The 12,846-nt window shown below is 45.6% G+C and overlaps 1 protein-coding gene across 2 annotated transcripts in view; it reads right to left on the bottom strand.

Annotated features, from left to right (window-relative positions):
- Positions 1-12,846, bottom strand: part of LOC147106044 (metabotropic glutamate receptor 8) — a 477,360-nt gene that overhangs the window by 202,010 nt on the left and 262,504 nt on the right. For both annotated transcript variants that reach the window (XM_086008745.1, XM_086008746.1), the window contains exons 3-5: positions 8,848-8,983; positions 6,831-6,985; positions 6,246-6,383 (exon numbers count right to left, since the gene is read on the bottom strand). In XM_086008745.1, the coding sequence (XP_085864871.1) occupies positions 6,246-6,383; positions 6,831-6,985; positions 8,848-8,983 (429 nt within the window). The remainder of the gene's footprint in view (positions 1-6,245; positions 6,384-6,830; positions 6,986-8,847; positions 8,984-12,846) is intronic.

Below are 12,846 nucleotides of genomic sequence, written 5' to 3'. Positions count from 1 at the left end.
TAAAACACTGGTTAGGTCCCAGCTGGAGTATTGTGTCCAATTCTGGGCACCGTACTTTAGGAAGGATGTCAAGGCCTTAGAGAGGGTGCAGAGGAGATTTACTGGAATGGTAGCAGGGATGAGGGACTTCAGTTATATGGAAAGACTGGAAAAGCTGAGGTTGTTCTCCTCAGAGCAGAGAGGGTGTCTTGAAGGGTTTTGATAGAGTAAATTAGGAGAAACTGTTTCCAGTGGCAGAAGGGTCAGTAACCAGAGGACACAGATTTAAGGTGACTGGCAAAAGAGCCAGAGGCAACATGAGTGTGGTATCTTGAGGTGGCCATAGATGGAGACAGACACAGGTTAACTCCTTAACATGGTTTAATCAACACTTGCACATAAAAGCTTCTGCAATGAGGCAGCCAAAACAAAGAGTACACCCAGTACAGACCAGACTTAACTCAGGAGACCAATTGCCACAGCACCACCTGGTGGATCAGGTTACTCATAACCTCCCAGGTTACTACACTCCTCCCCCCTTAAGATTGCCGTATGCAATTCTTAAACAATAACCCTTACTAGGTACTACGTTTTAATTAACCAGTATGCTCTAACCATGGTTAACCCCTGACTAATTTAACAGGTTTGTATAAGTCTTTCTGGTTGCTTGCGAATCCTTTGTGAACATCTTAATTCCACTTGTGGTGGATTCTCAGATTCATCCGCTCTTGAGATTGGAGTAGTCTCTGATGTTGGTTTTACTCTGTCCCGCTGTGGCCTGGCAGTACCAGTGTCCACTGGCACCTTATAAGCCGTGCTGGGTCCTGGAACAGCCTCCTCTACTGCCCTTTGTTCCATCTGAGGCAGTTCCCCCTGCTGCCGGCTGAAAAGCTGGTCCACATGCCAACAAACCCCTCGACCATCCCCTAGTAACACGGAGTACGACACAGGTCCTGTAATGTCCTGGATTAGTCCTGGTATCCATTTAGGTCCATAACCGAAGTTCCGGGTGTACACAGAGTCCCCTATGGCGAAATGGCAAGCTTTAGTATGTTTGTCATGGTACGCTTTTTGGTTTGTTTGTTTTGTCTCAACCTTGCTTTTGAGATCTGGGTGTATCAGGTCCAACGTGCACCGCAACTTTCTCCCATCATCAACTCAGCCGGAGAAAGCCCCGTGGTAGCTTGGGGTGTTATACGATAACTAAACAAGGCTCTATTGAGCTTGGTCTCCAGGGTGTCACCTGAGCTCTTCCTCATGAGCTCCTTAAAAGTCTGCATGGCTCGCTCGGCTAACCCATTTGAGGCTGGGTGATATGGAGCCAAGGTGACATGTGTGATTCCATTCCTTACCATGAATTCTTTGCTCCCTTCACTAACAAAACACTGTGCATTGTCGGATACAATCATTTCTGGAATACCATGCGTGCTGAAGCTGTTCCTGAGACAATTCAGTGTGGCATCAGTCGTTGCAGAGCTCACTGGATAAACGTCGATCCACTTTGAGTGAGCGTCAACCAGCACCAAAAACATTTTGCCCATAAAAGGTCCCGCATAGTCTATGTGAATTCTCCTCCAGGATTTGCTGGGCCACTCCCAGGGATGGAGTGGTGCCCCGGCAGGTGCTTTCCTCTGTTCCTGACATATAGTGCATGACTTTACCTTCGACTCAATTTCAGCATCCAAGTTAGGCCACCACAGGTAGCTCCTAGCCAGTCCTTTCATTCTAGTCATTCCTGGGTGCGATTGATGCAACTGTTCCATCAAAGTAGAGCGTCTCCGCTCTGGGACTATGATGCGTGCTCCCCATAGCACACATCCATCTTGGACACTGAGCTCGTGCTGTCTCTGTCTGTACGGTGCAAACTCCGGTCCCTCACGGTGATCTGGCCAGCCTTTCAACACATACTCATGGACCCTTGACAGAACGGGGTCCTTGGCTGTCCAGCCCTGGATTTGCGCTGAAGTCATCAGGGGACTGATCTGCTGATCCAGCATCAGGACGTGCTCCTCAGGGGAAGTACTGCGAGGAGATTTTGAGAGGGGCAGGCGGCTGAGAGCATCCGCGTTCCCGTTTTCCTTGCCGGCTCTGTACGTGATCACATATTCATAGGCTCTTAGTATTACTGCCCATCTCATTATTCTCTGTGATGCCATTTGAGGCACTGCTTTCATCTCATTCAGTAAGCTAATAAGAGGCTTGTGGTCAGTACTGATTACAAACTTCCTCCCATATATGTACTTATGGAATTTCTTTACTCCAAATATAATGGCCAACCCCTCTTTATCAAGCTGTGAATAGTTCTTTTCCGCAGCTGTGAGCGTGCATGAAACAAACCCGATGGGCCTTTCTGCTCCATCTGGCATGCGGTGGGCCAACACTGCCCCCACTCCATAGGGTGATGCATCACAGGACATTATCAGCTCCTTCTTCTCGTCGTAATGCACTAACACCCTGCTGGACTGAAGTAGCTCCTTTGACTGCTGAAACGCTTTCGCTTGCTCTGGCCCCCAACGCCATGGCTCCTCCTTTCTCAGCAGTTTGTGCAGGGGTGCCAGCAGCATCGATAAGTTTGGAAGAAACCGGTTATAATAATTCAGAAGCCCTAGATAGGCTTTCAGTTCAGTCACTGAGGTGGGTGCCGGTGCATCCTGCACTGCCCGCACTTTCCCTGGTAATGGATGGAGGCCTGTGGCATCCACCCGACGTCCCAGGAATGTAACTTCCTTCTCCATGAAACTACACTTACTCCGTTTCAGGCGTAGCCCCGCCTCTTCCAGCCGCTGTAGCACTTTGTCCAGTGTTTTTAAGTGATCCTGATCATCACTTCCGGTTAGCAGAATATCATCTAAGTACACGGCCACCTTTGGAATGCCCTGCAGAATGCCCTCCATAGTCCGTTGGAATATTGCTGGGCTAGAACTGACACTAAATGGTAACCTGGCATACGTGAACAGCCCCTTGTGCGTGTTCACCGTGACAAATTTTTTTGATTCTTCATCTAGCAATATCTGCTGATACGCATGACTCATGTCCAGTTTGCTGAATCTTTCTCCCCCAGCGAGCGATGTTAACATGTCCTCCATTCTCGGAATGGGGTACTGTTCCAGTGATGATACTCTGTTCACTGTTAACTTATAGTCACCACACACCCTTACGTTACCGTCGGGCTTCAATACCGGGACTATTGGTGCCGCCCAGTCTGAAAATTTCACTGGTTCTATTACTTTGTCCTTTAGCAGGCGATCTAGTTCTGCCTCAACCTTGGTTTTCATTGCAAAAGGTACCGACCTTGGTTTAAAGAAACGAGGCGTGGCATCACTGGCTACATGAATCTTGGCTGTGGCTCCCCTTAAGGTGCCCAGTTCGTCCTTGAACACTAACTCATGCTTCATCAGCACTTCTTGCAGTGCCTCTGTACTGTCCTCCATTTTATTCATTGCCTGCCAGTCCACACTCAACTCACTGATCCACCCTCGCCCTAACAGGTTTAGCCCTGACCCTGCTACCACTACCACCATGAGCTCTTTGGTGACTCCTTTGTGTTCCACTTGTACTTCGGCCACCCCCAAAATGTCCACCTTCTGTCCTGTGTAAACCTGGTGGATCAGGTTACTCATAACCTCCCAGATTACTACAATGAGGATAAAACAAATTACGCAGCGAGTTGTTGTGATCTGGAATGCACTGCCTGAAAGGGCGGTGGAAGCAGATTCAATAGTAACTTTCAAAAGGGAAATAGATAAATACTTGAAGGAATACATTTTACAGGGCTATGGGGGAAGAGCAGCAGAGTAGGACTAATTGGAGAGCTATACCACAGATCCGGCACAGGCACGCTGGGCCGAATGGCCTCCTTCTCTGTTGCATCATTCTGTAATTCTATGAATCAACCTTTCCCCCTTTATTGCGCAACACCCTTTCAATCGGCACATGATTTTTTTACTGAAAATATCACCTCCAAGTTAAAAAGTGTAATTTAAAAAAAAAAAACTGCTGTTAACCTCTTTGCAAATTATCATCAAGAAAAAATCTGGATCATTAGATTCACTTTTTCATTTTACTGAGCATAATAAACTCAACTTTTCTAGTTTTCATACGTTAAGAGCTGGTGAGAGATCTCAGTGGTTAAGTTGATTGGTATTTGCTGCAACCTAAAGCCCTTACTTAACAGAAAACGTGATCCTTATTAAGAAGCACTTACTGAAAGCCTTATACAGGAAACTCGTTTAAATGGCACCTAAATATCAGGAATTTTCTATTAACCGGCAAAATTCTCACTCCGAAAACAACACCTCAATAACCGGCAATGTCCAAGTCTCCCGCGGTGGCCGAGTTAGTCAGTGGGGGTAGTTCTCCAAACTGCCACTACTCGGCTTCTTGGCGCTGTCGGAAGTCGAAACACCTCAATACCCCTGTAACAGGACTACCCGCGCTGCCGGTAGTCTCTTCTGATCCGCCATTTTACAGGGGTACTGTGTGTCTCCCACGCTGCTGGTAGTCATTGCATTGCATTACCCTCAACTGGCAGTACTGTACTTAATCAAGCATCTTCCACCATCCATTTAACACAACATTCTGTAGGTGAGTGCCCAATTACTGTATACTGCACATTTCTTGATTTTTTAATTTTTCTTTGTTAAAAATAGCCTCGGTAGATAACCCTCTCCGTCACCTGGAATTTTTGATCAACCGGCACCATCCCAGTCCCGTTGGTGCCGGATCCCAAAGAGTTTCCTGTACTGTGAAAACTTTTAAGGCCAGCAAACTAAACCATTGGGATAATAAAGCAGTCACAACAATGGTTCATTCCTTTGTCTATGAATCTCTGTTAGATAACAGCTTCATACCTATTTCAGCAACTGTCCATTTTCACATCTAAATTCTTTTCCACTTTTGCTAATGGACACTCCTTAATCGTGTACAAAAGATTTAATGCTTTCTGTTCAGAGTGGAAACCATTTTCCAGTGAAGACCCAAAGGAGTCTGTTGGGGCTTCTGTTGCTTACAATTTTTATAAATAACTTAGAGGATAGAATATTAATCAAGGCGTCTAAGTTAGCGAGTTATACTAAATTCCAGGCAGTAGCCAAAGATGCTAACCAAGGTGCAATATCTAATGGGATGTAAATGGGCCAGCTCAATGGACAGAGAGGTGACAGAGGCAGTTCAATTCAGCTAAGTATAACGCCATCAGATTAGGCAGAAGAATCAAGAATGTGGTGTACATATTAAATGGTAACACGTCTACAGTAAAAGGCCAGGAACGAGATCTGAGGGTTTTGGTGAATGGGCCATTAAAACCATTAACACAGTATTTGCAGGCATTAGGAAAGCTGCTGCCCATTTCCTGCCCGATGAGAATAGTTAAAATCAACCATCTAGTAACCAATAACCTGCTCCTGGCACTCAGTTTGGGTTCTGCCAGAAACACACAGCTCCAGACTTTGGCACAGCCGTGATCCTGGCATAGACACAGAAGCTGAATGCTAGAGGTGAGGGGACAGTAACTGCCCTTGACAACAAGGTAGCATTTGATTGACTATGGCACCAAAGAGCCCTAGCAAAACTGAGGTCACCAGAAATCACCTGACACAAAGGAAGATGGTCATGGTTACCCTAGAATATTGTGCCTCAGGGCAGTGTCCTTGGTCCAACCATCTTCAGCTGCATCATTAATGACCTTCCCTCCATCATAAGGTGAGGAGTGAGGCTGTTCATTGACCATTCTAGTAGTGTTCAGCTCTATTCACAACTTCTCCAATAATGAAGCAATCCAACCTGGCCTACACTAGCACCTGAACAACATCCTGGCTTGAGATGACAAGTGGCAGGTAACATTCGTGCCACATAAGTACCAACCCCCACAAAAAAAAGGCTCAACCCCTCCCCCAGACTTTCAAAGGTGCCACCATCATCAAGTCCCCATCATGAACCTCCAAAGAGTCAACATTGACGGGCTTAGCTGGGCCAGCAATATCAATACAGTGGCTATAGCAGCAGGGTAGATACTGGGTAATCTGCAATGAGTGGCTCAACTCCTGACCCCTCAAAAACTCTCCACCATCTACAAGACAACGTGCAGCAACTTCATGCCAGATTTGCAATGGGCAGGGGCCATGCAAACACAGGAACCTTGAAATTCCTGGTCAATATCACACAGTCGCCATTAGTGGATAACGCTTTCCACCAACAGCAGACCTAAATCAGTAGAAACTGCTTGTTGTGCCAAACAGATTTTACTAAAATAAAATACAATTAATTACCTGTGCATTTCTTGACCTTGCTATTTCTTTTCCCATGCCAGCTTAATTTACAGTTGAAGTTGTCCTCCCAGAACTCTGCAAACCAGACATTTCTTCTGTTGTTCTCCAGTGTGCGGCTTCTGAAGTATCTATCAAAGCCTGGGGGAAGAAGCAAAATGGTCAGCTATGTCGAACGGAAGGCAACGCATGAAACTTTTTGAATCATCAGTAAAGCACAGCGTTAATAGATAAAATGACGGTGTTGACTAAACTGTCATTTCTTTCACTTCTGGGGGCTTTTTGCTTGACAGATTTTTAAAAAAATAATCCTAAAATTTACAACGCTGGCAGTGCAGCTAACTCGGATGAGAAAATACAGGAAAACTTATCACTACTGTCCTGAGCTTTGACAGTCTGCAGTGTAAATAAATTAATATGGTCTGTAGCCAATTTCCCTCAACACTGATCTTTTCACCTCTGGGGGGAAATATTAGAGTTTGGCACTTTTTGCTGAGCCTGGTCTCAAGTCATGAATTTCAATCAGAATACAGGAAAATAAGCGCTGAAGGCAGTTCTGTTAGGAACCAGTGTCTCAGGTGATCCTACCTTCAATTGAGGCTCTCTTGGGGAGGATGGTGACAGCCCCTTCAGCGACCTCTTCTTGCTGGTGTACCGGTGCGACCTTTGAACCCCAGCTGTCGGAGCCGACCCAGAGGAAGTGTTTCGTCTGATTGGATCTTTTGGCGGCCTCCAGTAAACGACTGTGGAAAGGAGGGGGGAGAGAGGTGGGGTAAACCGTGATACTGTGCATGGTGCTCCAAAATAGTAACAATCTATTCGACTCATTCCCTCCTCCCCCCAACATTAAAAGGGCGACCCATTTAGCCAATCAGTTTGACAGCCCAATACAAAAACAAAACAGCAAAGACACCTGTTTGAAGACTGCATTCGTGTCGCAGGAAGCGGCCATCTAATCTGATCTAAATCATTCCATCTGTCGTGTTCACTTTGTCACTTTCTCCCATAGCGGCGGTTAGTTTCTGATCTATTGCATTTGCAGGCTTCGGAAAACCAGCTCTATTTCCCAAAGGATCAAGGCTGTAGCCTGAAGTGTAATTGCATTAGAATTCCCTGAGCACCTCAGAGGAATTCGCGGCGATTACAAATCATTTTTTGAGCAGCTTTATTCATTTGCAATATTTCTGTGATCTGATCTCTGGCCGAAATCTTTAGCCGTCTCTTTATCAAAATAGAAACTGGCATCGATTGGATTAGCACATTGGTTTCCGGGGGGCCTGAACTAAACACAATCAATATGAAATAACAACAGAAAATGCTGGAAAAACTCAGCAGGCCAGGCAACATCCGTGGAGAGAAAATAGAGTCGACGTTTCGGGTCTAACCATTTTTCAAAACTGGAAAGGAAATGAAATAGATCGAAAGGCAGGGCTGGGAGAGAACTAAAGAAGTGAAGAGACATTAAGAGGTATTCAAAACGAGACGAGATGGTGATAGGACTAGTGGAGACAAAAGACGGCTCAGATTAGGTGTGAAATGTTCTGGCAGAATGAGAGACAGCTGCCATGTGGGAGAGAGAAAAAAAGAAGAAAAAATGGCGGGGGGGGGGGGGCGAGTGTGGGGGGGGGGGGAAAGGGCCAAAACAAAGATGTGGATAAAATATAAGCAAAAATGTAATGGGGGCCGAGGTTATGATCTGAAATTGTTGAACTCGATGTTGAGTCCGGAAGGCTGTAAAGTGCCTAATCGGAAGATGAGGTGCTGTTCCTCGAGTTTACGTTGAGCTTCTGTGGAACAATGCAAGAGGCCAAGGACGGTGAGGTCTGAGTGGGAATGGGGCGGTGAATTAAAGTGACAGGCGACCGGAAGCTCGGGGTCCCCCTTACGGACTGAACGGAGGTGTTCCGCAAAGCGATCCGCTTTGCGGAACACCTCCGTTCAGTCCGTAAGGGGGACCCCGAGCTTCCGGTCGCCTGTCACTTTAATTCACCGCCCCATTCCCACTCAGACCTCACTGTACTCGGGCTCTTGCATTGTTCCACAGAAGCTCAACGTAAACTCGAGGAACAGCACCTCATCTTCCGATTAGGCACTTTACAGCCTTCCGGACTCAACATCGAGTTCAACAATTTCAGATCATAACCTCGGCCCCCATTACATTTTTGCTCATATTTTATCCACATCTTTGTTTTGGCCCTCCCCCCCCCCCCACACTCGCCCCCCCCCCCCGCCACTTTTTTTTCTTTTTTTCTCTCTCCCACATGGCAGCTGTCTCTCATTCTGCCAGAACATTTCACACCTAATCTGAGCCGTCTTTTGTCTCCACTAGTCCTATCACCATCTCGTCTCGTTTTGAATACCTCTTAATGTCTCTTCACTTCTTTTGTTCTCTCCCAGCCCTGCCTTTCGATCTATTTCATTTCCTTTCCAGTTTTGAAAAATGGTTAGACCCGAAGCATCGACTCTAATTTCTCTCCATGGATGTTGCCTGGCCTGCTGAGTTTTTCCAGCATTTTCTGTTGTTATTTCGGATTTCCAGCATCTGCAGTATTTTGCTATCGTACAATCAATATGACTTCAACTTTAAAAAAAGAGCAATGCGCACCTGATGTCGTCTTCACTTGCAAATATAATTACACCACGAGCATTGGGAGTTTCCAGCAAGCGTTTGATGATTTTGTCAAATTCTCCCGGTCTTGGCTCTCGAGGGATTTTCAACGACTGCGCAATGCAAACCCTACCTAGGGAAAAAATATTGCCATGTTATTAACTAAACAGTCAAATGCAGCTGCAATAGTTCATCACTCTATGACATGTACTAACACATTGTTGGCATGTGTGCCCTCTGACCTATCTGGGCCTATTTTTATTGCAATGGAACTGAATATCAGGCGCTGTGTATATCGGGCAGCCGATTCGAAACCTCCCGTTTTGCACCACTGCCCGAGATGAATTTCTAAGCCAATCTGTTTTTAGGTGTTGGTTGAGGGATAAATATTGGCCAAGATCCCCTGCTCTTCTTCGAAATAGTGCTGTGGGGTCTTCTCGCTCACCTGAGAGGGCAGCCTGGGCCTCAGTTTAACATCTCCTCCGAAAGCTGGCACCTCCGACAGTGCAACACCCGCTCTGTACTGCACTGGAATGTCAGCCTGGATTATGCATTCAAATCTCTGGAGAACCCACAACCATTTGACACAGAGGTGAGAGTGCTACCAACTGAGCTATGGCTGCCCTGCACCCTTACCACTGCCCAGTTAGCAGTAAATTTCGGGTTATGTTGTGATATGGGATTTACATCACTGGGAACTGTGAAGAAAAGCAATCCCCACTGTGTCAGTGTGTCTTTTCCAAGCTTCGTATGCTTATTTCTTTACAATCTCCCTTAGAATGATTGACTAATTGGGGTCAAATATGAGAGTACTTTTTGTATAATGGATTTATATACTGATTCAAAACTCATTTTGCAATTATCTAGCGACTCGATAATTAAACTTTCCTTGACTGAATCTGAACCATGTTTTGGAGATGAAAGAGCAGTGCTCTAATAAACCCATCTACCCAATCTTTCCATTCACAGATTCAATTAATTAAACATTGATTGTGTTTACAAGCACGAGATTACATTGGCATTGCAATGGCTATAAGATGCTAGCACCAGTGTTGTTATGGGTTTCAGCCTCAATAATGAATTGCTTATGATGATCTTCATCTCGGCCAGACTGCCGAGTGAGCTTTTACAGTTTGTTGGGGTGGGAGGCGGAACTGACATTCTACTTATCTCATTCACACCAAACACTCCTCCTGCAAAAACCCAGCCACTAATCTGTTCTGCTTCTCTTAGTTACAGATCAGTTAGCAGCCTGTTTACTTGTCTCTTTAATTAATAAGTAGTGCAAAAAGGCTAGGGTAGAATTTCCTTGGGGATTCTCCCAATCTCCCACTATAACTTTGCTGGAAGACAAGTGGAAACCCCAGAGAAAAGGATTAAATAGCCGTTATTGCTGAAGATTGGAAGAGCTACCGTGTTAGCTCTGAAGATATTAAGTAGCAGAATGGAACATCAAGCTTTAAAAATATTGCTTGGGCACCATAGACAAATGATATTTTGTGGAGAGAAGATATCTTTCTACTGGAATGACAAAAGCCACAAGCTCCGTACCTTCTCCGTCGACTCCATCCCCCTCCCGACCATTGTCTCTGGCTAAACTAGACTATTCACAACCTAGGCATCCTAATTAAACCTGAGCTGAGCTTCCAACCTCACATCCTGTCAGTCATAAAGACCGCCTACTTACACCATAACATCGTCCAGCTCTGCCCCAGCTTCAACCCATCTGCCGCTGAAACCCATATCCATGCTTTTGTCACCTCCAGATTTGATTACTGCAATGCGCACTTGGCCAGCCTCCCATCCTCCTCTATCTGTAAGCTGCAGCTTATCAAAAACTCTGCTGCCTAACTCCTATAGTCCTGCTCCCCCATCACCCCTACACTGGGTCTCAGGTGCCCAACGCCACCATTTTAAAATTCTCATCCTTTTGTTTAAATCCTTCCATGGCCTTACATCTCACTTTCTTTATCATAATCTCGCATACTGCAAGCCTTCTGTTTCCCTGACTCTTGTGCATCCCTCCCCACTTTGTTCCACCATTGGAGGCTGTGCTTTCAACTGTCTGTGGCCTATGTTCTGCTCTCCGCCTCTGCACCTCCCTCTCCTGCTTGAAGAGCCTCCTTAAAACTCAACCCTTTAAACAAGCTTTAGGTCACCCCTCCTAATACCTCCTTCTTGGGCTCGGAATCCATTTTCTTTCCCTCTGTGAGATTCAGTGGGACCTTTATGTTAAAGGTGCTATATAAATGCAAGTTGCTCTCGTCCTCATCAGCTTACTATGCCTCCTTGGCCTCTGTACTACCCACAGATTGCAGCGGAGAGGATAGACTGCCAAACCTACTCCCAGGCCTCTGCTGATATCACTCTGTGTCAGGCAGCAAGAAGCATGCGACGCCAGCCCTGTGATAAATCTCTCCTCCAATTTTCCCCCAGTCCCACCCCCCCTTTCTACACAAGCCTGCCACATCAGGCCTCCCTCTGCAAATACCACCTTTATCCATTTAAGTATAAGAATTGAACACAGGAAAAAATGAACGTGTGGTGCAGCAGTGGTTACATCAGCATCAATTGCAGATTGTGTTTGGGTACAGATGACAGGCTGAAAAGGGGCGAAGATACTTGAACTCCCTTGACTGTAGCGAGAGACAACCATCTCAGACAGTAAATGTACATGTTGGATTGTCTGACCTCCAGTACATCAGAAGGCAATTCAAATGCTTTTGATCAATGCCTTTGACGTCCTGTGTGCTGATACAATAACACAGCAGGAGTATCACATGCAGAGAAGAAATGAAAAGCACTCGTCTGCCAGCAGTGAAGGTCAACTCCTTGAATCAGATCACACTCTCCAAGTGCAATAATTAAAAAGCAGACGGGAGCCAGTGTCTAATGTTCAGAGTGCTTCCATTTACAAGCCCCATTAATAAAATTAGAAGGTTTTTGAAGGGAAAAGAAAATTTGCAACAGGGAGCTCACTGGGCACCTCTTTATCCCATGGTGGAAACCCAAAGGTCCCCACCTGCTGCCCAGTGTGAGTCCCCAGTGGAGGCCGCCTTCAGGGAGCCAGACTCTCGGAAAAGGCGACCAGGGTTAGGGGGAACCTCAGGGTCAAGTGGAAGTCTTGCCTCGCTGTAGAGGCATCCCAAACAAGGGGCTGGTAGAAGGCTATTATTTTGTACAGAATGGTTTTCAAATAACTTTTCAGACAACAGTACAATGCACTTCAGAGTCGATATATAAAATCAGATTAATATAATTTGACACAATTATTCGTCATCGGCACTTTTCATACTGACGTATCAATATCACTATTGGCTTAACATTCATTGCTGGCCACTTCTGGTGTTGTACACTGTACAACTTAAATGATGACTAAAGAAAGAGACAGATTGTATTATTGCCCTGTGTTCATCACTATGCCATCAAGAAATTCAAATAACAGATCAGCAAAAGCGATGACACTGTACAGTGTTATACTTTTTTAAATCTGTTCTAACTGTAGGCACTTTTACATTAGAAGCAATGCAGTTTATGGCAAACATCCAGATTTACCGTCACCACCTACACTTGTAAATGGAAACAGCACACCTTTCATTGTTCCCACGCAAGTGGAGACCTAGAGTTAGCTGCTGTTGGGTCTCCATTTAAAAGTAACGGTGCAGAGCTGGATTGCCTTGCTTGTTAGTAGTAGTGGCACAAGGTTGGGGGCAGGGGAAGTGATACATGGGTGTCAGAGGTCTCGATATGATTGACACTCCCTGGAACATAGGAACAGGAGTAGGTCATTCAGCCCCTCGAGCCTACTCCGCCATTCAATTAGATCATGTCTGATCTGTACTTCAACTCCAATTACCCACCTTAGTTCGATATCCCTTGATACCCATACCTAACAGATAAATATCGATCTCAGTCTCAAAAGCTCCAATTATCGCCCAGCACCACAATCTTTTGGGAGAGAGAATTTCAGATTTCTACTAGCCTTAGTATGAAAAA

The sequence above is a fragment of the Somniosus microcephalus genome, chromosome 16, assembly GCF_052327205.1.
Source record: "Somniosus microcephalus isolate GS21.2 chromosome 16, FLI_Smic_1.0, whole genome shotgun sequence".
Lineage (NCBI taxonomy): Eukaryota > Metazoa > Chordata > Chondrichthyes > Squaliformes > Somniosidae > Somniosus > Somniosus microcephalus.
Note: the sequence above shows the minus strand (reverse complement) of the source record. Positions and strands in the feature narration are given on the sequence as shown.